We start from the raw sequence: 26890 nt of genomic DNA, 5'->3' as shown, positions 1-26890 counted from the left end.
GATACTTGTGTTTGTTGTTATTTGAGATTATTGATGGTCTGATTCTGGCATTTTGTTGTCTCTATCTGTCCACTAGTTCTGTTGTTAGAAGATTCAGTTTAAATGATGGCAAGCAAGCTGAGTTATTGATTATCTCTTTTGAGTTAATTAATGTACATTCACTGAGGATCATCACTGCTTGTTTCTACATGGTTGATCCATACTCTGGGATAATGGCAGTGGTGTGTGTCCCTGCTCTGTAGACCAAATGTACATTGTCAATACAACTAATGTTGACACAGTCTCGAATCTGGAACACTGTTCATGGTTTATACTACACATGCCTGATGCCTTAGACAGTACTGTTTACCCTGGACGTGAGTGAGTATAATTTTATACCGCTTCCAGCAATATTCCACCTATATAGCAGGGGTCTGTAAATAATCAAAATTGGACCAGACAATCCAGTGATCAACAGCAATTGTATATGATGGCATGTATCAACCGAGTCAGCAAGCCGTTAGTCAGTGACAGTGACCTTTTGTGACGTTTTCTGCCACATGTCTTAAGAGGGGACCAATGGTGGGGATCTATGACGAGTAACCTCTGGTCTAAGAGGAGACAAATGGTGGGGATCTGTGACGAGTAACCTCCGGCCTAAGAGGAGGCCAGTGGCGGGGGTTTGTGACGAGTAACCTCTCTCCTGAGAGAAGACCAATGCTGGGGATCTGTGACGAGTAACCTCCAGCCTCGGAGGAGGCCAGTGGCGGGGATCTGTGATGAGTAACCTTTGTCCTATGAGGGGAGCAGTGGCGGGGATCTGTGATGAGTAACCTCTGGCCTAAGACGGGACCAATGGTGGGGATCTTTGAGGAGTAATCTCTGGTCTATGAGGGGGCCAGTGGCCAGTCTTTCTACAACTGTTCTGCATGTACAACACTTGATCTGATAAATGGTCTCTCTACGAACTGTTCTCCATGTACAACACATGATCTGATAAACGGTCTTTTTACAACTGTTCTCCATGTACAACACATGATCTGAAAAACGGTCTTTTTACAGCTGTTCTCCATGTACCACACACGATCTGATAAACGGTCTTTCTGCAACTGTTCTCCATGCACAATACATGATCAGATAAACGGTCTTTCTACAACTGTTCTCCGTGTACAACACCTGATCAGATAAACGGTCTTTCTACAACTGTTCTGCATGTACAACACATGATCTGATAAACGGTCTTTCTACAATTGTTCTCCATGTACAACACCTGATCTGATAAACGGTCTCGTTCTACAACTGTTCTTCATGTACAACACATGATCAGATATACGGTCTCTTTACAACTGTTCTCCATGTACAACACATGATCTGATAAACGGTCTTACTACAACTGTTCTCCATGCACAATACATGATCTGATAAACGGTCTTTCTACAACTGTTCTGCATGTACAACACTTGATCTGATAAACGGTCTTTCCACAACTGTTCTCCATACACAACACCTGATCGTATACAGGGTCTTTCTACAACTGTTCTCCATGTACAACACCTGATCTGATAAACGGTCTCTCTACAACTGTTCTCCATGTACAACACATGATCTGATAAAGGGTCTTTCTACAAGTGTTCTCCATGTACAACACATGATCTGATAAACGGTCTTTCTACAACTGTTCTCCATGTACAACACATGATCAGATAAACGGTCTTTCTACAACTGTTCTGCATGTACAACACCTGATCTGATAAAGGGTCTTTCTACAAGTGTTCTCCATGTACAACACATGATCTGATAAACGGTCTTTCTACAACTGTTCTCCATGTACAACACCTGATCAGATAAACGGTCTTTCTACAACTGTTCTCCATGCACAACACATGATCAGATAAACGGTCTTTCTACAAGTGTTCTGCATGTACAACACCTGATCTGATAAAGGGTCTTTCTACAAGTGTTCTCCATGTACAACACATGATCTGATAAACGGTCTTTCTACAACTGTTCTCCATATACAAGTGACAGTTTCATCGACAGTGCCGTTAAGGCAATATCTTCTCCTTTGTACATGGAGGCTTGACGTATGTTCTAGAAGAGGACAATGAAAATACGCATATTTGTTCCATCGATTGAAAACCCAATCAAATACTACGGTTGAAAGGGACAATGCATATTTTTTTATACTTTCTTTGTACTAATGTGATAGTGCACAATGTTCATGATATTGAGGAAAGAAAGAATAATACTCACGAGGCATTGTGATCTTTTCAAGGTTCATCAGGCGTTCATGTTACAGTTGACGTTGTGAACATCGCCGTCGTCACCAGCAATAGGGTGTAGTCCGCTGACTCGCGACCCCCGATACCTCGAAGTGGAAAGTGTTTGAAAGTGAGAAAGACAAATGATTACTTATTGTTGCAGAATATACATAATATTTACATCGCTGTGAAAATATTTTGGAGAAACACATTTTGTGGGTACGAAAGTCTTCCAAAAGAATAATAGTAAACTGCCTTACGTTTCACAGTCACATAAAAAAGCTTATCTTACTATCTACCGTTCATAAGTTATGGCAGGGGGTAGGCTTGGGCTTGGAGGGTGGTGTGATGATTTTTATGGAGTTGTATGTACTATGTGAAATGACCTCCCACGGCCCCTAACTTCCAGTTAGTCACTGCATGGTCTCCTCCCGCTATCTTTCCCCCTCCATGACCCAGATAAATAGTACACGAACTATATTCGAGCTCTCTTTGTGTGAAGTTTTGAAATAGGAGACACACACATGAACGCTTACTTTCAAAAATTTCTTTTTTTTCCCCTTAAAATTGCATTTCTTTTGCTGTTCAGTATAATTACCCTATTTACACAGTTACATCGTCCTATACGGAGATCGTGACATTGCCGAACGCTGCACATCCAATGGTCGAGCATCTATCTGTAAGTAAAATGTAACACGCTAGTCAAGATGCCCCTGTGGTCGTGAGGATCTTATTTCTCAATGCCCCAGCACCGTTGTATCTAATCTGAAGACTCGCACTAAATAGGATTAAAGCAAACATCACTGCTAGCGTCAGTGTCCAACGCTCAATCTATTAATGCGTGAGTTTGACATATCAGCGTCTGACCAATAAGTGAGTGAGTTTCACGATGCTTTCAGCAATATTGCAGCAGTGTCACGGAGGGTGACGCCAGAAACGGGTTTCGCACACTGTTCCCAATGTGGGTAATCGGACCGGGTCTTCGGCATGACGAGCAAGGGACTTACCAGGCCCACAGCCTGCCACTCGCACCGGACAGCCTACACCTAACAACCTCCCACTCGCACATGACAACGTGCTACTCGCGCCTGCCAACCTGCCAACCTGCCACTCGCACCTGACAACCTTCCAAGCCCGCCCGACAACCTGGAATCACAGTGTGGGCGACTCTAGCTGGGACTAGAACGCATTGCGAGGAGCCGAACAGATGCAGATCTGAGACTGAGTAAACCACAGAGGTGCAGACAAATCTGGAACCCGAACGTAGAGAATGTGGGACTTGAACCCAAGACACGGGGCTACAGGTCTGACTACTGGATACAAAGAAAAGTAAAATTTTAAGATTGCTATGAAGATTCCACGTGTCCTTGAGAAAGGCACTCGCTTTTGAAATGTTGAAATTGACTAAAATACGATTCAGCGATCAATGTCATTATCGATTGATTGTTGATTGTTTAACGTGACTGTGGGGTAGCCCTGTGGTTAAATCCATCGCTACTTGAGTTCGATTCCATACTTCCCCCTGAGCAATCGAGTGACATGATAGGCTTGAGGGAATAGGCCGATCGAGTTGGTTGGTTAAGTATTGTTTAGCTCGCCGCACTCAACATATATTTCAGTTATAAATGGCGGCGGTCTGTAAATAATGGAATCTGGACCAGACAAACCAGTGATCAACTTCGTATCGATCTTCGCTGATAGAATACGATGACTTTAGTCACCCAATCCAGCCATTCACTTCTTAAGACAAGTAAAGGTTCCTGAACCAATTCTAATCCCGATCGTTATGCACGGGTCGCCCAGTGAGTGAGTGAATGAGTGAGTGAGAGGGTAAAGAGGGAGGGAGGGATTAAAAAGGTGAGTCTGTGCTTGAGAGTGCTGATGACTCACCTCACGAGGGATCTTACACTATCCGTTGCACTCGAGTGTAAGATATGAAGCTTGCATAAACACTCAGTACACGTGACTGCCATGACTTGTATCTTCCTGATATCACCGATAGAAACGGTGCCGCAGGCAAGTGACACTATCATCTACGTCGTGGGTGTCGACGTCTGTAAACACAGTCGACAGCGTGGTAAAGTACACATGTTCTGCTGACAGGTTTATCATGCTTAACGTCTATACACTACAGGATCTGTTAGTTTGACATACAGATCCTGAAAATAGTGGCGGCTGAGTTTAGTTTTACGCCGCACTCAGCAATATACCAGATATATGGCGACAGTCTGTAAATAATCATGTCTGGGCCATGCAATCCAGTGATCAACAGCATGAGTATCGATCTGTGCAATTGGGAACCGATGACATGTGTCAACCAAGTCAACGAGCCTGACCACCCGATCCCGTTAGACGCCTCTAACGACAAGCATAGTCCCGTTTAATGGCAAGCATGTGTTGCTGAAGACCTTTTCTACCCCGGATCTTCACAGGTCAGAAATTAATTAATACGGGCACTATTACAAACTCATGACAGCTAGGTCACTCGGGCGTGTAAGGGAGGTAACCCGGCTGTTTCATAGGCAGCTGGGCCAGCTAGCCCGACGTCCTCGGTGATCCTTGCTTGAGAAAGAAGTGATAAAATGGAATAAGTGATCAGAATCCCCGTGACCTGTTGCATGCGTAGTCCTTTATCCGACTGCATAGACCAATTGTCATAACATCAATCGCCGGTTTGAAAAAAATAATGTTGAATAAAAGACAGCAACAAAATACAAAAAAAAAACAAGAAAAAGAGTTAGAATTTGTTTGACTAACATAGAACATGCTGGTTTAAACAGATCTTGAAGATTTCCTTTGTTTAAAGATAAGGTGCGGTCGTCATTTTAGATGGAGCCTACGCTTTGTTCCATGGCAGCTGCGTCCACTGTACTCTAACATCACCATGTACATTGTATTGTACACGCTATCAAGCAAATACATAGATAAAGAACCATACCTTCCAAAGAATTTAAATATTTCAAAAAGTGTTCTGTATATTATGAAATAGAGAGATTGTTTCCAGGTGACAAAAATGATTTAAGAAACGACAGAAGAAGAATCTCAAGGTTTATTGTTTATTAGATTCTTACAGTTGATAGTCGGTCTATTAAACAAATTTCCAGCTTATAGATGACATGCATCGTTTCTGGGATTCATAGTATTTGCTTCCACATGCATCATTCGGTCAGCATGCAAATATTATACTGACGTAGGTTTCCCACAAAATATGCAGCTCTAAAATAGTGAAAATGCCTTGCATTCAAGTTTGGTGAGTCCTATGTAATGTTTAGCATTTGTTAGCAGAGAGTATCGCATATTTGTGAAAACCTGACAGTCTGAATGCCTACACGTTATGCAGCTTATTCTGTGAACTACAGAGAGCCACCTAGTCTCTTAAATGAAAATATATATTCTTCTAAACAGCATACAGTTTCTGAATATATTTCATCTTACTAAACCATAAGAAAAGCAACAAGATTATGGATGTCAACTTCTTTATTTGGAATAATAGGACGTTTCAGAGAGTGTGATTGCTCCATCATCAGTTGATGATTTTACACGTGAACATGCATGCGCTCCCGTTTCGACAATTCGTAATTTGGTTTAAGTCCTCTTGTAATAGGGATATAAATCTAATTGTCATATCTTTCATCATTGTTTCTCTAGCAACAATATACAATGTACTTTTAATTATTTTAGGTATTCTTTTACATTTAAATGTGCAGGACAAGGACTGAATTCTTAAACATTTTAAATACAGAAAAAAGTATTTAATAATTTGTTAGAGTGGCGTTCTAACAGTATTCATGTAAATGGAAAACACATTTTCGGTATATACGTAATATTCAAAGACACGTGGGCTACACTTTCTACTCATTAACACATAGAGCACATGCAAGCATCCATCAAACATCCCCTCCTCTCTCTATTCCCCCACTTACATTCACACTCTTCGTGCAGCACCTACACGTATTCCCCTCATTTGTCTACCCACTAGTCTGCCTTGATGTATACAGGTTGCATGCGCAAATAACAAATCTATAGCGTCATGTCCTGAAGCCCTAGTCACGTGAGCACGTAAACACGTATGTGAATGTGTAGAGAAAGAAAGATGAACTTGAGACGGCGTTCTTACTGTTCTACACGTGCATCTGTTTCAGGATCTATATGACTGACTAAGAGGTAGAGTGAGAACGGCCGTATCGTTAACCTAGTCTGTTATAAAGATAACCATACAACTGTATCATTATTTCTTGTATGAAAGCGGGAGACTGTGTTTTGTGTAACACTACCTCAGTTACAATCAGAGTGAAGAGTTGTTTTGCTGCAACCGACGCTTGTCGAGAGTGGTAAGTAAGAACATCGGGCGGTCAGGCTCGCTGATTGAATGTCTACACATCGATGCTCACGGTCTGCTGTCAAGAAATGAAATACAGTTCCACTACAAACAAACCAACAAACAAATACATCAAAAATAGCAAACTCACCGTTGCAAACATTAAGTTTATCCATCACACCAATTTTCTGCACAAGCGACGGAAAAATAACTGTCTGTTAACAAAATTATGAATATTCACCACGTATTATCTGAGACCGTCGATCAACACAATAGCCGAAGACTTTCCGGTGATTAAACACAGAACTTAATGGCTTTAGGCGCGCCATTGCATAATGCAGAAAAAGCTAACTCGCACATGTTTTGAGAACAAAGATCAACTGTGCCTAATAGGAAATTCATTCAATAAATAGTTTTGGAAACAAATTTTAATTCTTTTCATATTGAGCTCCCACCCTTTTCCATGAATATGGCGTTTCCTTTCCGTCTTGGTTCGTCTGGTTTTTGTTCACGCTCCGCTAGATTCATGAGCGCAAAGGTTATATTACATATAATATGGCACTTAGTCGCATCTTGCACCAGAGTTAGCGTTCAAAATCTTATAAAGAGGAAACTATTTTTAGCTTTCACGAAAAGTGTATGAACACACACACATACACAGTCCGTTCGACAGACGCTCACTAAGAAGCTAACAATAATATTAATGTTTTTTTTATGAATGAGCTCGTGGTATAGCATCACGTACGCTGTTCTTTGTTACATCATTTGTGTGTAGTTGGTGTCGCCTGATGGTAAATATGGCTTGGATGGGGTTATTCCATAACCATGGTGACTTTAAATTTACGTTCAACGGCAGTGCATTTCGCCCGATGATTTCATAGAAGGTGGGAGGTCATGAGACAAGTGACCTCGTGGGGTCACTGTGAGTGGGTCATGACGTCGTTTCCTTCCCGTCATGCAATGCCTGTAATGTCCGCCATTATCGCAGACTGACAGTGGTATTTAGGTATAAGCTAACTTGTTTTGTGAATTGCATTGTTTTGAAAGGCATTTTTGGAATCAAAATGTAATGTATGCCTCGGGAAGTAGTATATGACTCTTACGGAGTTGACTATGTGTGCCTGATTGAACCATGTCGCTCAAGGGAGCCCCTGTTTTGATTGTACGTGTTTGCTGCTAGACTCACGAGTCCGAGCAAAATGGCTGACACAAGGGTTTGTGACGATCCCAGTTTGCCAAAGAAAAAGAGCACGTTCAAAATAACAAGTGTCACTAAACCTACACGTGGTGGAAGCGGTGAGTTACAAAATGACGCCGATGGAGACATGGATAGTATGGATGATCTGGACGAGAGTCATACGGAAGACTTCAGCTCAGAAATACTTGACAGCTCCAAAGCCACTGACATAGAACAGGATGCTGTGCTTACTCCAGAAGAGATTTTCAAACCAGCTGATGCCCAGTCTAGGTTCAGGGTAGTCAAAATTGAAACAAAAGAGCCTTTTCGTCGTGGCAGATGGTTGTGTCATGACTTTTTAGACACACAGCCAGCTCCGGAAAAGTCAGAGGTAAAACATGCCGATGAAATACACGTTCATTCTGGTACAAATAGTGCTAATAGTTCCATGCATTATGTGCATGGGGTGGATGATCCTTCAAGGAACCCCCTCGCTGCCGGTGCCTTGGGAACTGTACAGCATCTTTCTGATGCTAGATCTGCTAGTTTTTCTCCAAACCCAGGTGAAACATTTAAACCAATCCATCCTGCCCCCCAAGCTAGTCAAGCTCCTGCTATGCCAGTAACCGCTATTCCACCACAACGAAAAACTTCTGGTGTTGATACAATTATACAAAATCAGAGTCAGACCATAAATGCAGGACAGCAGATAAGTACATCAATCCAACCAGGAAATCCTCAAATGCAACAGCCCATGCACATACCCGTCGCTTCACACCCAAATATACAGCAAGTGCCCCAAGCTCAAACCAGTACAGCACCAAGCATACCACAAACAGTAATGGCTACAAATGTACAACCCTCAATGCATGTGCATCAGAGCAAGGGTCAGAATGTAAATGTGCATGCCCAGACAGGGAATGTGGGTGCAGGACAAGGTGGCATGCAGTTACCCCCAAACCATATTGGGCCAGGTGTTTTGCCTCAACAGTCAATAGACCCTCACACACCTCAAAGCCAGAACTTCCCCGCGATGGCATCAATGTCCATTGATCAGATGTCGCAGGGCCAAGTTTCCCAGAATCCACTGGCTCAGCAACATTATGGACAGGTAAACCAGACTGGAACTCACAGTATTAATGTCAGTGCTTCTCAGCAGAACCACGTTTCTAATCCTGATAATCAACCTGACAGTGTACATTCTCAGGTCCCCGATAGTGGACAAGGGGGACCCCAGCAAGTGGCGCATGGACAGGACGTTAATGCTATATCACGACCAGGGTCCATTTCCTTAACGAATGACCATGATTCGAATAAGGAACTAATGAGAGAGGTGGGAAATGATTCATCGGGACCACAGGCACTTCTGAGTCCCCTTGCTGCAGCAGTTAGTGGCATGTCACAGCCAGCAGACGAGATCAAGGATGACAGGTATGTACTAGAGACTCTATATTCAAAGTGTTGTGGCATTGCAGTATGTTTTCTAAACACCTAATGCTGCATAATACCCACCAACAGGATCACCCATAGTGATTACAGCTTTTTGCAGTTGCTCAAAAGTGCATTACAACTGCTTGGGTCGGAAACAACAAAGAACCTTCTGGGTGTTAGTGTTATTTTGTTGTTTGTATATGAATTACTGTTTTACCCTGGGTAGTAAATGCCTCTTCAAAATACAGAAACACACTTTGATTGTCAACCATGGTCATAGAACTTGGCTCAGTACATAAATCTGTAGTGAGACTATATATTAATGGAATAAGTACAGAGTAATAAAATAAGATCATAGGTTCAACTTCAGCTCCCATTTTGCACCAATTGTGTTGACAGGTGTGTTATTACCTGTGCTTTTTGTGAACGTTTGTGAAAGCTGCCCTTCCAGCCTCCTGGCAGTGGCATAGTGACCAATGAGACTCCGGGTTGGAATTGATCCTCAGCAATCTATGCTTGTCATGAGAGGCGACTGACGGGATCAGGTGGTCAGGCTCGCTCACTTGGTTGACCTGTCATGGTTTCTCAACCGTGTAGATCAATGCTCATGCTGTTGATGACTGGATTGTCTGGTCCAGCCTCGATTATTTACAGACCGCCGTCATATGGCTGGAATATTGCTGGTTGTGGCTTCAAACTAAACAAACTCGCTAACTCAATCACTCACAGTATGATACCCTAACTGGAGTACTGTTGGAAGTGGCATTGAACCCAAGCCATTAACACAATAGGTATTATTAAAATGAGTCCCAATCATTCTCATTGTATTCCTGTAAAATGGAAGGCCCTTTGTTCTTATGTGACCAGGCGTTGTATTCAAAAGGAACCCTGGCCTCTTGACTTAGTTAAATATTTACCCAGTGTACTACAACAAGACAACTACCTACAGCTACTTACCTACTGACCCAAATCCTGATTCCTTGTGTCAAGTCTCAGTAATCAGAATCATAGGTATTTGACACACCCACTAGGGTCAACACCTCCCAATGCCATCACCCTCCAAATCCAGATACTCGGAAATTCAGTTTATGGGTTAAGTGTTTCACTGATAATTGTGCAGTAATTTGTTCTAGATGAGTTTTGACCTTCAGCTTATGCTTTTTTATCTATGTTTTAATGTGATTGTTTCTCATATGCATTTTGTATGAATTGTTTGGCCTAGTAAAAATATTAATATGGTTCTTATTTTGCTTTTTTGCCAAATATGATAAAATGTTTATTCTGTGAATTAAGACCCAAAATCTGTTGCAGAACAACTGTCAGTGTCATCCATGTACTTCTGTTGTTTGACAGTGTATCTGTTTTGGATATATTTTTAATGTGCAATCTATGTTTGGAACTGTGACCACTAAGAATGATGACAATTTTTATGGATAGACAACTTCTTTAAGTGAATCTGTCGCGGCATTGCCTTCACACTAATCACAGGATAAAAGAAGTGGTATACCCATAAATATTGTCATCAGCAGATATTATATGTGTGCTTTTCCGATAAAATCTTGGTCATATATTTTTATGCTTATATTAATCTTATTAGTACTTCAAGGACTGACAGATCTAATTCAGCCATCATTTTCAGTAATAACACTGATGTTGTAGATATCATAACAATCATGTAGATAGCTCTTGGGATGTTTGAAATCAGGACTTCAGAGGTACCATGTTTCCATTTAGTTATCAGATGATTTACTTCGTCTGTTTTTCTTAACTTTCAGTTGTATTTAGTTTGTATCTAGTTTTTGTTCGTAGTGAGTATTTCAGCGTCACACAAGTGTAAGTAGAATTGACTGAATCTTAGTGGCAGGAATAGATGAACAGAAAGTATAAACGTAATGATGATAAAGTAAGGATATCATTGGTCTGCTTTTGTGTCCTTCATCATGATAATATTCTCTCAAGACAAAATCTGTGATATTCTTTCAATATTGCTTCTTAGTTATAGTGCCATTTTTCTTCACCCACACAGCTTAATGCCAGTGCAGTGCAAGTGATATTTATGTGGTCATAATCTTGAAAGGTATATCATCTAGTCCGCTGTGAAAACAAACACCAGGGTGCCAGTCTTAAGTTACTTTGTAGTTGCTGTCAAAGGGAGACAACTCTGATTATGATGCCTTTCAAACATTTACATGATTACGTGTTGTATGTAAACACTGCTTGTTTTTCAGGTTATGATGAAACAAAATTGTTGACCTCATGAGCATTTCTCTGCGTTTAGACTGAAAATATAAGAAAATTAATTGCATTTTTTCCTTTTCATAAAATGTAGAAAAATACTAGGAATGAAAGTTGATATTACACACTTGAAATCATTTCAGTTTGTGATATTTCAACCAAAACAATTTTTTTTTATTCACAAGCTTTGTATGTGTTGGAAAGCATGAAAGGTCCTTGGAGTGCACTGCTGTTTCAGTCATTAGGAACTCCCTAAATCTCCAACCTTCATCACTGTTCATACTATGTCTGTGACCCTTTAACATAATTCTGTATATTTGGATAACTGCTCTTGTGAAGTAACTTTACAAGAGCCTGGAGCAGCCCTACAGTAATGTCAGTGTAAGATAGTTGTATTAAAAAAGTAAGCTTGCTTGTTAAAATTTAAAGGACGACAGGTATTGGCAAATCAATAAGTTCTTAACATGCTTAAAGGTTGTCTTATTCAATTACAGAGATAGAAAGTGAATTTGTGTGAAGCTGATGTTCAAAGTCCTGCATGATTCGCTTCAGACAGGGCAGTGTATCAGAAAGGAAGGTTGTATGTAGGTTTTGCAACCCACTACATGGCTTTGGCAGACCAAACGTATTTGACTTCAACTGCAATTGCTGGGATAATTTTCCATCTATTTAGTGTTGTCAACAAATAGATCACAGGTTATCCTAAAATAGAATTTCCGTTGTATTAGATTCAAGTAAGGGTTGAAGTTATCACAAGGGATTAAGTTTAAACTAGATTTAGTAGAAAACAAAGCGTTTTAATGGCCTACATGACCTTGAATGGTGTGTGGTGACCTGTGTTGGTAGCAATAGAAAACGTTGCTGTTCCACCTGTGCAACATCATCAGCAACACAACATGTGTCGGACACATCAATATAATCATCTTGGGGCACATATTCAAGCGATATGAACTCTGCATACATCAGCAGGATTTTGTTGGATCCTTTGCTGCTTTTGAAAATAAACCTTTCAGAAGCATCTATTTTAAGTTTAGAGACAACTCTGTGTTTTGATGGATTGAGCAATTAAAGTGTCGGCAGAGTTGTAGGTTTAGGTGCCTGAAGCACACATGTAGATACTTCATGAAATAAATCCTTTGGATGTTATTTCATAATGTAAATGATAGTTGTAATGTAGGTAGCTTTTTACAAATATTGCAGTATATCTCGTATCCTTCTTTCACTATTTCACTAAATATGTCGTTATTCCCATGGGTCAGAATATTGGGTGATTTCAAATGTCAGTTTTGATAACATCTTAAGTTATTAATACCAAATATCTACATAATGTACCAGAAAATGATAAGGCACTGTATTTCGCTTCTGTTGAATATTGTCAGTTTCAGAGTAACCTCCCTTATGTGTATATACGTAGTTTTATGAAATTTGTAACAACCCCAGTTGGTAAAATTCCATATGTCCAACATGGCGATGGTCACATTTACAACGGTGAAAGTAATGGTGTGGTTCAGAATGACTTATTTACAGACTGGTGTCACATAGCTGGAATATTGTGGAGTAGAGAAATAAACAATATGCAGATATCGATAGTTGGCCAGAATGAAAAGAGTGAGGACACCGGAAACCATGTTGGAAATAAAATGTAAATGACCTGGGTCCTCGTCATATATTGATATAATAATGGTGAAGTTTTAATAAAAGGCACTGGCAGAGCCAGAGCTGGTTAGTTTCACTCACTGTACATCTGCCATGATTCACTCGCATCGTCAGTGAAGCAAACCATGTTCCTTCATTGATTCATTATGTTACTTGCTCTCGCAAGACTTGAAGTTTTTTTTTGGTTGAGTTCTTGTGTTATATCTTAAGATATATCAAAGCATGGTGTGTGAATTAGAATGTATCCAAGCTAAGCAGACTTAACAAATAGTAACATCAAGTCTCTTGTTGTATATTTCAGTTGGCAAAAATATGGCTAATGGACCTGAATAAGTACATTAGCTCACTTCTTCAAAAATTCAGTGTTAGCAATTTGATAGCCTGAATCAAAATATAGGGATTTTTATCTTATATAAACTTTAAAGAAATGCAGAAAGGTGACTGCTTATGGTTGGAAGTGTGTAGCTGTTGTAATGCCATCATCCTGCAGCATGGTAGGCTGTTGTCAGGTCAGTCAGTAGTCAACAGTTTGTACTGTTGTTAGATAACCCCATTGTTTTCACCATATATGCTGTTTATCTTTCATTATCTGTCATTAACCCATATCTGTGATGTTTGTAGCATGTGTGAGGTGTTGGAGTGTGTTGATATTCAGTGAACAAACTGATGTTGACAGATGACTGTCATTGTGACATTGTTTCATGATTTCTTCTGACATTGTTCGTTTTTCATTGAAATTGAAAATGTTAACCACAGTTTGTATAACAAACATGTGATATATATGAATTCTGTTAGCGCTTTGGCGTGGAGTTTAGCACAATGAGAGAATCCATAATTTTATGCATAAACACTAACTACTCACAAATATACTCTTGAAGATGGTAGTGATTAACCAATCAATGTATTATTGACTAATCCTTTATCAATTTTTATGGACAAGGCATGCGGGGGGAGGGGGATATAATCTATGCCTCGTCTGTCGACCAATCCGTCCATCCGTAATCATTTTGTTTGTTGAGCATAACTCGAGAGCAACGATAGGTATAATAATCTGAACCTATGGTTGTGCCTTTTGCTATTTACAGATTTTTGTGATTTATCATTTTCTGATTTTCCAGGGAAACGATTCTGACTTGGTCTGAAGAGGGAAGGATGGGTTTCGTTTTTGGAACACAACTCGAAAACCATTCGATATCTTTCAGTAGGCCTTGGCAGATATATAAGACAGATCTTGATGTGCCTTTTGCTGTTTACATTTCCATAGAAACCTAATCAGAAAAATGTCATCAAGTTACTATCAGGTGATTTGTATTTTCAAATATGTGGGGCCCGTTGGGATATGTCATCTTCTGATGACTCTTGTTTTATTCAGGTGATAATTGCTGCTCTTCCACAAATGCATTGCATAACATGTAACCCCAGGGGTGGAAATAACCCATTGCCCAACGTCCCAGTCTAGTGCTTTTTTCTGTCAGGCAAGCTAATTTGTATATCATGCTGTACTGGTGTCCAGATGACTTTCCATTGTTAATTATGTTGTATATATAAATAATCAACAAGAAAATCAGCTGGTGTAATGGAAAATTTATCAGGGCAAGTGTTTTTACAAGAGCCACTGTCCGGGGGTACATTATCAATTCAAGAATTATTTCCATCCCTGAACACATTTGCCACACCAGACTAGACTTTACAAGGTTGATAAAGGACCCCAGACACCAGAAATGCCTAATGGGAACCATCGTCCAATTGTCTGGGTGGTGTTACCATTAAAAATGTCTGTTATAGATTCATTAACTGAGCATCAAACGAAAGTGATGTCACATACACAGGTGTAGATTTTCACTGGTTCACTAGTGAAATCAATTAATTCATGAATTCTATTTGTATTCAAGTCACTGCTCCAAACACATGTGACAGTGAGGGAGTAGTAATCGTTGTATGCAGCAGGGGTTCAACATTTTTTTATAAGCTACTTGCCACAGGGCAAGTGACTTCAAGAAGGTGACTTCTCCTGACTAATTTTCCACTTGCCCTGATTTTATGACGCAATGTTTGATGTCAATGTTTGTAGGACTAATTGTCAAAGAGTGATAAATTTCAAAGAACGATAGCTCTAAGTTACTATTATTGCGAAGTGTAAGAGCCACATTATGAGCAGATATGAAATGAAATCTAAGTTTATTTGCAGTTTGAAACTAGAAGGGGAAACTGTCTAGTACTCCATGTATTTGATGACTCAAAATGAAAACTGATTTGCCCCAGGCATCGGGCATTGGGATTTTTGATGCAGTTAACTTGCCTCTGAAAATATGAGATATGAGCAAAGAAAACTCCATTGTAGCGTAGAAATGAAGTATATTAACCTCAGGAGTACACTGGATTCAACAGTAATGCTGAGGTCTAAAATCACACTCCTTGCTGATTTTTGTGTGTCAGTGGCAAAAAAGTAAGCTGGCCAGACCTGGGTTTGATTCCCCAATGAGTACAATTTGTGAAGCTCATTTCTCTTGTTTCCCAATGTGATGTTACTTGAATATTTCTGAAAGCACTGTGAACCTGAACTTCTCCATCACTAATTTTTGTATTAGAACATTGCCAAACAAGTCCACTTTCTCATGAGTAACCTAATTTCCAGTAACACCAAGAAAACCAGTTTCAGTAGTGAACATGACAGGTTCTTAAACTTTAAGGCCTACACATTGTGATTGAATCGGTTGAACATGGTGAAGAAACTGAAATTGTTGTTGGCCGTAGGAAGAAGCAGGTGTATAATACTTGACTGGTACATCAATCTAGTATCATGATACTTTCACCAGCAGACAAGTCAGTTTTTAGGTGCCTGAATAAAGTGGTACTTCTAAATCAGAGCCTACACCCTTTTGAATTAGGTCAGAGATGTAGGTCAGTCAGTGCCCAGATGAGTGGGTGGGTTTTTGTGGATGCTTTCAATGTAGGGTGATTTTGTACATAAGCAATAGTCAGTGGCATAGAAAATCATCCCCTCTAAACCCTCAATGTAGGAGACAAAAGTAGCCTGTCTGGCATGAACATGTGGACAAACAAGGCATTGTGGGTAGGAGGGCAAGGTCACACGTGAGCTTCTTGACAACCAGACTTGGGGCTAATTGGGCATGAAATAACCTGAGTATGACGAATATTCATTCATATGTCAAAGTCAGTATTCATGCTTGTCTTGTATAATACCTGGTAAGAGAATGTAACAACGTAAAGGGATGGGTATCTGAATCTCCAGCTACCCTATCCTTTAAACACTAGGGTTACCAGGAGAACCTTCATGTTCAAAAGATTTGCTAATATGTGTAGGCATGGATAATGAATGCTCTTGTGCAGCATCTTTACCCATAGATCATGTTCAGGTTGATTTTGGATAGGCATGAGTGACTTGGGTAGCCACATGATCATACAGGGTTGCTTACTGTATGTTGGCCAGGATCCAGGTACACGTGTAGTTTGATTCTAAGATTTGATCTGTCTTTGGTTTGCTGGCGCCCATACTTGTTGGTGCTGCCTCCATTGTGACAGGCAATATTGGCTGTCATAACATTTTTTGGTATTATTTCAAGTCTTAACCAGTGTTCATTGTAGTATTTCACGAAGCTCACACATCTGGTGGCTTAGTCGTCTAAGATGTAAAATTTTGCTGTGGATGCTGAGGTCCTATCATCAGCGATCATTGGAGGTTTGAATCCTGGTCCACCAGCATTATTTGTGTGTTCTGTGTGGTGTGCCCGAACTGGCTGAATCGGAAAATGTCTCAGAGGTGCCACACTTCAGGGTTACCTGCTGCAATGAGCTTACACATGACCTTGTAATGGGAATGCTATTCAAAGTGGTGTTAAACGCGCTCACTCAGCGTGCTCTAAATTGGGGTGAAAATGTATGCTTTTCCCATGACTGCGGAACAGTCCATTTCTGTATATGAGAACCCACTTCTTCTAAAAAATAGCTTCTTAAAAAAATACCAAGTATTGCATAGACTTTAACAAAATGATTTGATTTCTAGACATTTTATAAAAGTTTTTAAGACATTAAAGAAATGATGGTACAAAAAATGAAAATGTCGATTTTTGTCTATTGCATTACGGTATACCAAAGCGAAGGAAAAATACTGCGGTTCTGTGGATACCGAGATATACCATTTCAAGTCCAGTTTGAACACCTTAAGTTGCACAGGCAAGAGTGAATGTATGTGGTGCTCTAATACTATCTTGTATACTTGTATCATGTTGTGAAATAAGTTCTACCTGTGAGGAAAATCATCAGTTTGCCAAATTGTTCAATGACAAAAATATTGTCTTGGAACGATAATCTGCACATAAGTGGATATTGAAATGTCAGATTTATTAGATATTGGAGAGAAAAGGCTGATGTGACGGTTAATAATAAACATATGACTGATTGATCTCAGGTGGGGGTACTCCCTTCAGCTCTTAACTTTCATGTTATTTGATATATGGGACTGCAATGGTTGGGGGAAAACCTTCAAAGTCTTTTGTTGGCAATTGGCGTTTGACTTTTTTGAGTGTTTATTACTGGTGAAATAGTATGAATGACAAGTACAAAAAAAATATGTCTTCAGGGTTGAAAAAGATGAGAGTTTACAAAGACCTGCGTGTGTGCAGTTTATCTAGGTGTGTGGAGAGTGAATGAATGTCTGTCGGCTTGTTAACTTACGCTAAGTGATAACACAATAGAGCACAGGGCACCTGCATGTTGGCAGACTTCAAACACATTAATTGTACACAGGGGTGTATAGGTAGGTCAGAATCACTGACAGTTGGTCAACATGCTGATCAATGATGGACTGAATTATAATCAAATATTGACACCAGACATGACGGCTTTAGGCCTTGTTTGTTGAACTTGTGAACAGTATATTCATCATGATGTTATATTAAAAAAACGTCGTGTCTGCTAGGTAAACTTGCGATGTGTGTATAATCTGCTTGGTGGACTAAGTCAACAGACTGGTGTTATGTGGACACACTGCCATGTGACTGGAGTTTACATGGAGGAGGTGAAATGGTCGATTCAGTCGGAACTTGCGGCTACACCCAAGTAGTTGTTTGGGTTTTCTACTTCTCTCCTAGCTTCAGTTTTAGTGGATCATGGCTGTCAGTCAGGGACCTTCGGTAGTTACACTGACAGTGTTCGGTTTCAGACCAGTCACTTATATCACACTACCTATCCTTGATATCAACCAATAAATCTGATATCACACTGTCACTGCTGATGCGTGATACTTACCGGTTGTTTACATCATTGAGAAGTAACCAGGAAGTGGCCCAAGTATGTGAATTATCAAAATTTTGCAATGTAACAAATATTCGTGACTTTTCCCCACCCTTGCCGATAAGATTCCCCTTCCTTACACCTAATAACGTTACTGTCTCGTTACACTGAGAGAATGGGAGATGCCTCGAAAAGTCAGTGGCGGACGACCATGTTTTTCATGAGCTCAAGTGCGATAATACACCTGATGGATCACGCAGTTGATAGATGCAGATGTTAGAGTGGGAATCTCTTCATTTAAAAACAGCCAGCATACATATGAAAAGAACTATTTGTATTATTTTATCAGCCAACATCCGTAAGTACCGCGAGAGGAGGAGACGCCAGTATACTGCTCAGGGCAAAAAGTCAAAATGTGACATGCAGGTTGACCTCCACAAATAAATATGACTCATATTATTTATTTATACCACAGTATGTTTACTATTATTATTTAATCATCAACACAAGTAGACATATCTTTAAGTCATGATTTATAAGCAAATTGTCTGTGAAATGTTTTGCTACACAATAAAAAGTATGAAAGGAGAAAAAACACCAAAATGTTCTAAAGCTTGTTAGTATAGCAAGATTGGTTTGGGTTTCACAATATACATATATTCCCCAATCATGATGCAGGAATAATAGGTAGTTTTGAAAGTACGGTGAGATCACAGGAACCTGGTGCGAAGCACCACATGAATGTGGCCCTTAGTCTTGGGGGGTGTCTGACAGGTTCACCTTTTACAGCGTGACATTGACACAGTTGTCTCTCAAAAGCTGAGTTTTATCAGGTACACATTTTGTCCAGTCTGTCTCCTACATAAACTCACTGAAACTGGGTCAAATCAATGGCAGTTTTTCAGTAGTTGTGATGTGTCAAAAAATCACTAGCCTTGCTATTGCTGAATCAGCTTGAATTGAATGATGTTTTTAACCCCTCTTCAGGCATGTGCATGAATGTTGTGTTTTGTGGTTACATTTGTTGTTGTGATAGGAACAGATTATCTTGAAATGGTAGAATGCATGTAGAATTCAGATTGGTGCAACTTTTACTGACACACCTACTTCATGTGAACTCCATGGTTGATTGACACGCTCAGCCACCCATAGAGCCCACTCAGCGGGCCCTTCTTTTAGGAAATCTCCTGGCTGACTTGTCAGGATTCTGGAAGCAAAATATTCATCCCTAGGAACCTGCGTTTGTTGGAACTAGATGTACCGGATGATCAGGCTTCTTGATTAGATTAATGACATTTTGTTTCGTCCCAGACAGTTTGAGTTAGTGCCCGCAAATTTGAAAACCTACTTTTAAACATAATTCTGGCCTAAGAGACGACAGATTGTTGGATGTAACATGGGCAGCTATTTGAACCATTTCAGTGTGGTGATGTTGGAGCGGTGTCCATGTGTTGATGCATTCTCTGGACATAAAATCAGTGAGTCATATATCAGTGATATCATTCTCAGGGAGGAGGAAACAAGCCGTTCACATTTCAAACATGGATGTTATATATGTGACGTTTGTGTAGCCAACTTGGACAGGGAGTTCACAAAGTGTTTATTTGGATGAGATAGAAAATGTTACTTGTTGATAATTAAGCATTTACGCAATGAAACAAAGGTTCAGTCATCTTGTCTGGAGCAGATCTATACATGCTAGCTTCATAAAGCATGATCCCCAGATACGCCTTTTGGAGATTAGACCCAGATATGAATTTTATTTTTTGTGGTTTTCATGGAAACGTGACTTAGACTCTGGCTTTGAGGATGTTTACTTATCCAGAGCAGATCTCCCAAGCTTTTTGTTTTATCAATCTTGGTACAAATATTCACCATGTTCACTACAATCCCTAGACCTGCCTTTATGGGGGTTACTCCAGTAGGTGAATATATTTTTTATATTTCCCATGAAAACAAGTTTGACTTTGAAATTGGTGGTTGTGCTATTTTCTGGAGCAGAACTTTAAAACCGTTCACTGTTTCTTCACCAAACTTGGTCTGCTGGTATAGTGGTGCCTTTTGATAGGTTTGGATTTCTGAATAAAATATTTTTTTGTGTGTGTTTCAATGGCAACAAGTTCATCCATCACTGAATTCGGTGGTAGTGTTCTTTTTAGGAGCAGTACTGTAAAACTTTACAGTACCCTTCTTCCACTCTGCCATATGCACACCAAAACATTGACATACTGTAGTCATAATTAGTAGACATATTCATGAGGAATATTTTTCCATTGAGGGGGGATATTGATGACTTTGTCTTCTTGTTTGATCAGACATATCTGGAAAAAGTCATAAGAAATGTTATGACCACTTTTTAATTTTCATGCAGGACTGTTTTGTAAATCTTTATGATTTTTGGCATATGATTACATACAGCCCGCAAATATCAACTATTAAGTGATTAAATGTGAACTGAAACAGGAATGCAGTGCTCCTCGAAATATTTATGGTGAGTGGAGAGGAGGATGTGGCAACTCGAATGTGTCCCTCCACTCATGCTGCCATATAGACTGGGAATTATATATTCAAACAACCACTAGGATATGGAGTGGAATCCCAGGCATGTTGCTGTTGCAAGTCACACAGTCCGTAAGCTGCACTATTTAGAAACAAGAAAGAGTGTGGGGTGCAGTTTTGTCAGCTGAGGTGATCTGTGTCACGGATATATTTGTGGCTAGAGTTGGAAGGAAAATATTTTGTTTTGGAAAACTAAGCAAATCTTTACAAATTGGACTGTCGTGAAAAATTTTCAAAACAGTTACCTGAGATTTCTCCTGTAGCATTCATGTTTTTCCTGTCATGAACACAAATGAGGATCCCACTGTTGATAATAGAATCAGCATAACTTTTTTTATGAGATACAGTTTCTAATTCTTCAATTCTTTGGAAGCTGTGGTTTACCCTTATGGTGAAAGCATCTGCTCATCATGTGAAGATCCAGGTTTGATTCCACACAGGGTTCAATGTGTGAAGACCATTTTGTATGACCCTTGCTGTGCTATTGCTGGAATATTGCCATAACTTGTAAAAGCCATACTCACTCACACACTAGATTCTCCAATTGGTGTTTTAGTGCCAATCAAAAGTCCATTATGTCACAACATTACAGTCCATTAGGAGCAAATTTAGAAGCCACAAATAGAACGCTGTTCCATATTTTAATACATTTGATGTTGGGGTGATGTTTCCAAGTAATTGTGGCACAGGCGCATATGTATATTAAATACCAACCCAGAAAATTGGTAAAAGTTACTGAAAAAGGTATAAACATGAAGCCTTTTCAAAAGGCATGATAATTTCTTAGCAGCCTAAAACTCCACTCATTCACGCACTCACTCAATATTCAATAAATATTTCTGTTATATATTGTTGGCCTGACCTAGCTCTGTGTTATCTCCTCCATACTTTGATTGCTGCAGCTTTGCCAGCTGATTCAGGAAGATCAAACACTGTCCAGACAATGGGTGATACTAACTTTATCTCAATCCCTCAGTGTTGTCCAAGTAGATTTCTTAGGAACAATACAGCTACTTCCTGCATTTCGGTTTGTATTGGCACTGTGAAATGACCAGTCATTTACAGCAGTGCAGAGTTATGCCCCTTGCTCGCAATATCTGCCTTGCCACTTTCCAGGATCCTAGACTTTGCTTCTTAAGGATCTGATCAGGCCAGAAATTGATGTTTAGCGTGTTTAGTGTTCACAATGTAGAAAGAAAGTCAATCAGGTTAACAGTTAAAACCAGTTCTGCACACTAGACTTTCTTTAGTCAACTGCAAACCAAGTCATCCAAGGAACTTGCTACTTTACACGGGCACAGAAGGGTTATGTATTTGGAGTATATATTTACAGGCTACCACCATATGGCTGGAATATTGCTAAGTGCAGCAAAAAACTAAACTCACTCACTTTACAACATGTGCCTACTTACTCTCTCATGCAGTTCCTGAAATAAATACATCCAAGAAAGTCCATGCAAAGTTATATGTGGAATGTCTATGTTATTGCTGTGTCTTGAAACGAAAATCTCTTGACTGTTTTCATTATATTCAATGAAGTTCATTTCAGAACTGTTTTTCTCTCTGTAAAATATGTCACAGACTCAATGTTTGTCTAGTGCTCTGTTTATTCCAGAAAATTAAGATCATGGAATCCCTAACTACCAGTTGTTTGTACCAGTATTTGCTGTTTTCACAGGGTAACATTTTCAGTAATTGTTTGGCCTAACTTGAGATGTGATCTTATATTGATTGAAAGCATATATTAACAATTTGAGATTTAACTTTTGATGTTTTTCCCTATGAGCAATATTCAAGGTGAGGCTTTTTGGCTGCAGTCTGTTTATAAGATAACAGAAAGTATACATTCCACCAACTCAGACTGGCACTGGTATCTTCTGATCACGACGGATTGAGTTAAGAAATAGGTGATTGTGCTAGTATATCAATGATGACATCTTGAACAGCTCAACATACCAACATGCACTAGACATTTTAATGCATTTTACATCATTTCAGTTACATCCGGTAAATGTACGAGTAATATTTGACATGATTTGCAAATTTTAGGTGTGCCACTTGTTGGTTCTCTTAGCGCCATTGTCCAAGAACATGAAAACATCCAGTATTTGGGTATGATTTCCAGCTCATGCTGTGAAAAGAAGGAAGGATATTGGTCACTTGACGATGTTGTCGTGGAATATAGAATGTGATTGGGTAATTGTGGAACATATATATCCCATTCTGACAGGATGCTTTCCCCGGGGTCTAGCTCTGGTTTGTCTATAGATGGAAAATATGGTAACGTGTTTGTTTTCAATTTGCAAAGGTGTATTGTATATTGGTAATGGTTTCCACCATGTGTTATGAATACACTCACCATGGTCAAGGACAGTGTTGTTGCGGTTAGTCTACAATATGGTTATCAATGGTTCATAATTAGCAAAAGTGACAAATTGTTCCAAAATGCTGAAAAATAGAATTTGATCTAAGGTTGTGTAACATGGTTTATAGAAAGCACATGTCCATTACAAATTGTCGTTCTACCCCCAAATCTTGTTAAGGTTAGGAATGAATTGACCTTCTGTAACCCCTTGTTGTCGTTAAAGTGGACTAACATAATTGAGTGGTCAGACTCGCTCACTTGGTTGACTCCTGTCATATCCCAGTTTCATAGATTGATGCTTTTGCTGTTGATCATTGGATTGTCTGGTCCAGATGCTATTATTTACAGACCACCGCCATATGGTTGAAATATGGCTGAGTCTTGCATAAAATTAAGCTTACTCATTCACTCTAAGGCAGGAGGTAAAGAGTGATTTTAACAGCCATAGTCCATTGATGATAAGAGGACACCTTGCACCCCAGACTAGACACTTGTAGCCTATAGTGTCAGAAATATGTTATGTTCTAGTTTCCTGTTATATGTTGTTTATTTCAGAATGATGCACACATCAATAGTCCAGCTGTATGGTGACATTCTTCAAATTTTCAAATCTGGACAAGACAATCCAGTGATTGACATTGTGGGTTATGATGACATTCAATCAACCTGGTTAAAAGCCTGACTGCCTGATCCATTTAATCTCCACACACAACAAAAGTCAATCATTTTGTCTGTTTGATAGTATGAAAACATTGTGTTAAAGCCAACTGTATTACAACAAAGTGTACAGCCCCAATTGTATCTGAAGTGATCACATTAGGTAAGAGAAACAACATGAAGACAATGACAAATAGGTACAGTGAGACCTGTTTATTGTAAGGCAAATATTGGCCATTACAACTGTATATTTATCTTGGACATGACATGACTTGTATTTGTGTCCTATGGTGATAAGTACATGGACCTAAAACAAGCACCTGCCAGGGTTATCTCTGGTGATAAGTCACAACAAAAGGATCACATACAACTGACCAGCTGACCAGGTCACTGACATTCCATGATGGCATTAACCAATGCCCAACAAGGTATCGTGGGTAATCTGTCCATCCACTCTCATCCAGTATGTACTGGTTTAGGTTGGTGACAACAGGCTGTAAGCCGTCTCTCGACACAATTATATTTAAATAATGTGTGATGTTTGTGAACTAGGTTATGGTGTGATGTGTTTGTGACATTGCTGTTGAGATATGGTTCATTGTGGTTGTGGCCTTTGAAATGTGGGGCGGTGAGGTAATTTTGTGGTTAAGGCGTTGATCGTCGTGCCAAAGACACGGGTTCTATTCCCCACATGGAGGGAATGTGTGAAGCCCATTCCTGGTATCCCCAGATGTTAGATTTCTGGAATAGTGCAAAAAAGTGGCATAAAACCAAACTCGCACACTCACTCACCCTTTGAAATGTGAGTAGTGAACAAAGCAGTACAACCCTTCCCTTATGTCAAACATTCTTTGGACTTACTGTCTTAGTTAATGTTTTCATCTTTAAGAGGAATCAGACTTTTGGCATTCACCTGAACAAATGTTTTTATTAGAATATGGTTCTGAGGGCCACAAAGTTTGGGACTTGTATTTGAAGCTTCAATGTTTTTGTTGTATGCATAATGACAATATCACTAACACACCTGACTTTCTTCAATCATGGAAGACGTATGGATAACTATGTAACCCGGCAACATATATTTGTATGTTGATACATTTGCCATTTAGCCCACCATTGATACAGTTGTTTTCAAAATGATTGAGTATGAAAGCCTGCACCTATCTACTGACATCATTTGCAGTAGATATCCAGTTGAGGATTTGTATAACCAAAGCTGCTTACTTGATCAAAGGACATTTCATAAGTTTCAGTCTACAGCTGGTGTACATTCAAAACCTCCAGCCAGTATTTGAATTCAATGTCGATGTTCACATGAATGATGACAATAAATCACAGTGGTGAATTTGACATACCCTTACCCTACTAAGAGAAACATTTTCATACTGTACAGCAGACATCTTTTAAAAAAAATTTGAGTAACTGTTCCACTTGAGTTATGTATTTAAACTATCAATCTGCGATAATGCTTGCAAGTTAGGAATGTACTTTTCTGCCTATTACTTACATGTGTCAATCATGAATAAAGCTATACATTTTACTATAGTTTATTGAACGAATTGCATAATTAGGTGGTATCACAGTATACAGTACATGTTTGTGAGTGGCAATTAGCACTTTTGTGTAACACAACCTGGCCTTATTGCAAGTTTTGGGGCAATAAATGGCCAGATCAAGTTCCAAATACAAAAACTTGAGTAGTTACTTATATGTGCTTATAGAACCAATATTGCTAAAACTATTTGGAATCATGCAGTCATATCTCCCCCAGCAAATCGTGTAGTCATGTCCTGTTGATTACCTGACGCTGGCCAGCTTGACTGAGCTGGCTTACAAGTACTGTTTATGATGCTAACATTGTTGGATCCCCCAGTTGCAAGGCTAATTAGGCCTTATTGTGTAATTACCTGTTACCTCATTGTAGATATTGTAGGCTGTAGAACAAACATGGTGTGTTTGTTGCTGGCTCAGGGTGACTGATCTTACCTTGTTGTCATTTAATTAGATGACTTGTGTGTTGACAGCAGTGTTTGGTTTGAAGATTAGTGACTGTACTATTCTTCTTTTCCTTTCCATGGTCCTTGAGCATGACTTGACCCTGGAATACCAGTTGTTGATCTTGTCCACTGCCAACCTATTTCTTGTGTGCTGTGAAAAAATTGTGTCCATATTAGATGAAACAGGAAGCAAATTCTGCATCTTATACACAAAAAATGACAACAGATGCGACGAAATAGATTAGTGCATCGACAGGGATGCAGAAAATGTCCAAATACTTTTTTTAAAAACAGTGTTGATCAAGTAACAATAAGTTATCACTGGGTCATTTGCAGTTTACTTCCTGTGATGATCATGATACACAATACAATAACAGTTACTAAATTAAAACAATATTATAACATTCTTTTAATAATAATATTTAAGTGTCTGGGACCCCTATTTTGTAGTCCAAGACCCCTGAAAATTATAAGTATGAGTCCCAGGGACCTCAGATAGTAGGCTCGGGGTAAATCCCTCAATTACACATTTTATTCAAAAATGAATTGATCAATTTTTGGAGAACGTGCGTTAATGGTTTATTTATATGGCTTTCCATCACATGTATACGGGAGGTACAACAAATATAGAATAATATACAGCATAATTACCATGTACATTCACTTGAAGGAGTTTGTACTGGGACGTAAAATATTCTTTTTTCCTTATGAGTTGTTTTGTGTTTTCACATATGATTTCCAAAGATTTGACTTAAATCTGAATATTCTTTGTACTTAAACAATAATTTGCTCAAAAGTCTAGAGATTTCTCGGTAGGTGCATAACCTTTTGAAATAGATTTTTATTTGTGATGTGTTTTCATTGAGTGGAATTTTTTTGACTTACTTCTCGTAAGGAGACGTGTTAGAGAGTTCACTACATAGCACTCATGGTCATGTTCATTCAAGCATTGGTACAGATCAGATCGCACAATAATTCATTTCAAAATACTTTAAAAGAAGA

At 39.3% G+C, this 26890-nt stretch overlaps 1 protein-coding gene across 1 annotated transcript in view; it reads left to right on the top strand.

The window, feature by feature from the left end:
* Nucleotides 1-7513: 7513 nt before the first annotated feature.
* Nucleotides 7514-26890, top strand: part of LOC137281970 (protein bunched, class 1/class 3/D/E isoforms-like) — a 68313-nt gene continuing 48936 nt past the window's right edge. Inside the window, exon 1 of the mRNA XM_067813713.1 lies at nucleotides 7514-9166. Coding sequence (XP_067669814.1) covers nucleotides 7758-9166 — 1409 coding nt within the window. The 5' untranslated portion in view covers nucleotides 7514-7757. The remainder of the gene's footprint in view (nucleotides 9167-26890) is intronic.

Source organism: Haliotis asinina, chromosome 4, assembly GCF_037392515.1.
Source record: "Haliotis asinina isolate JCU_RB_2024 chromosome 4, JCU_Hal_asi_v2, whole genome shotgun sequence".
NCBI classification, from domain to species: domain Eukaryota; kingdom Metazoa; phylum Mollusca; class Gastropoda; order Lepetellida; family Haliotidae; genus Haliotis; species Haliotis asinina.
Note: the sequence above shows the minus strand (reverse complement) of the source record. Positions and strands in the feature narration are given on the sequence as shown.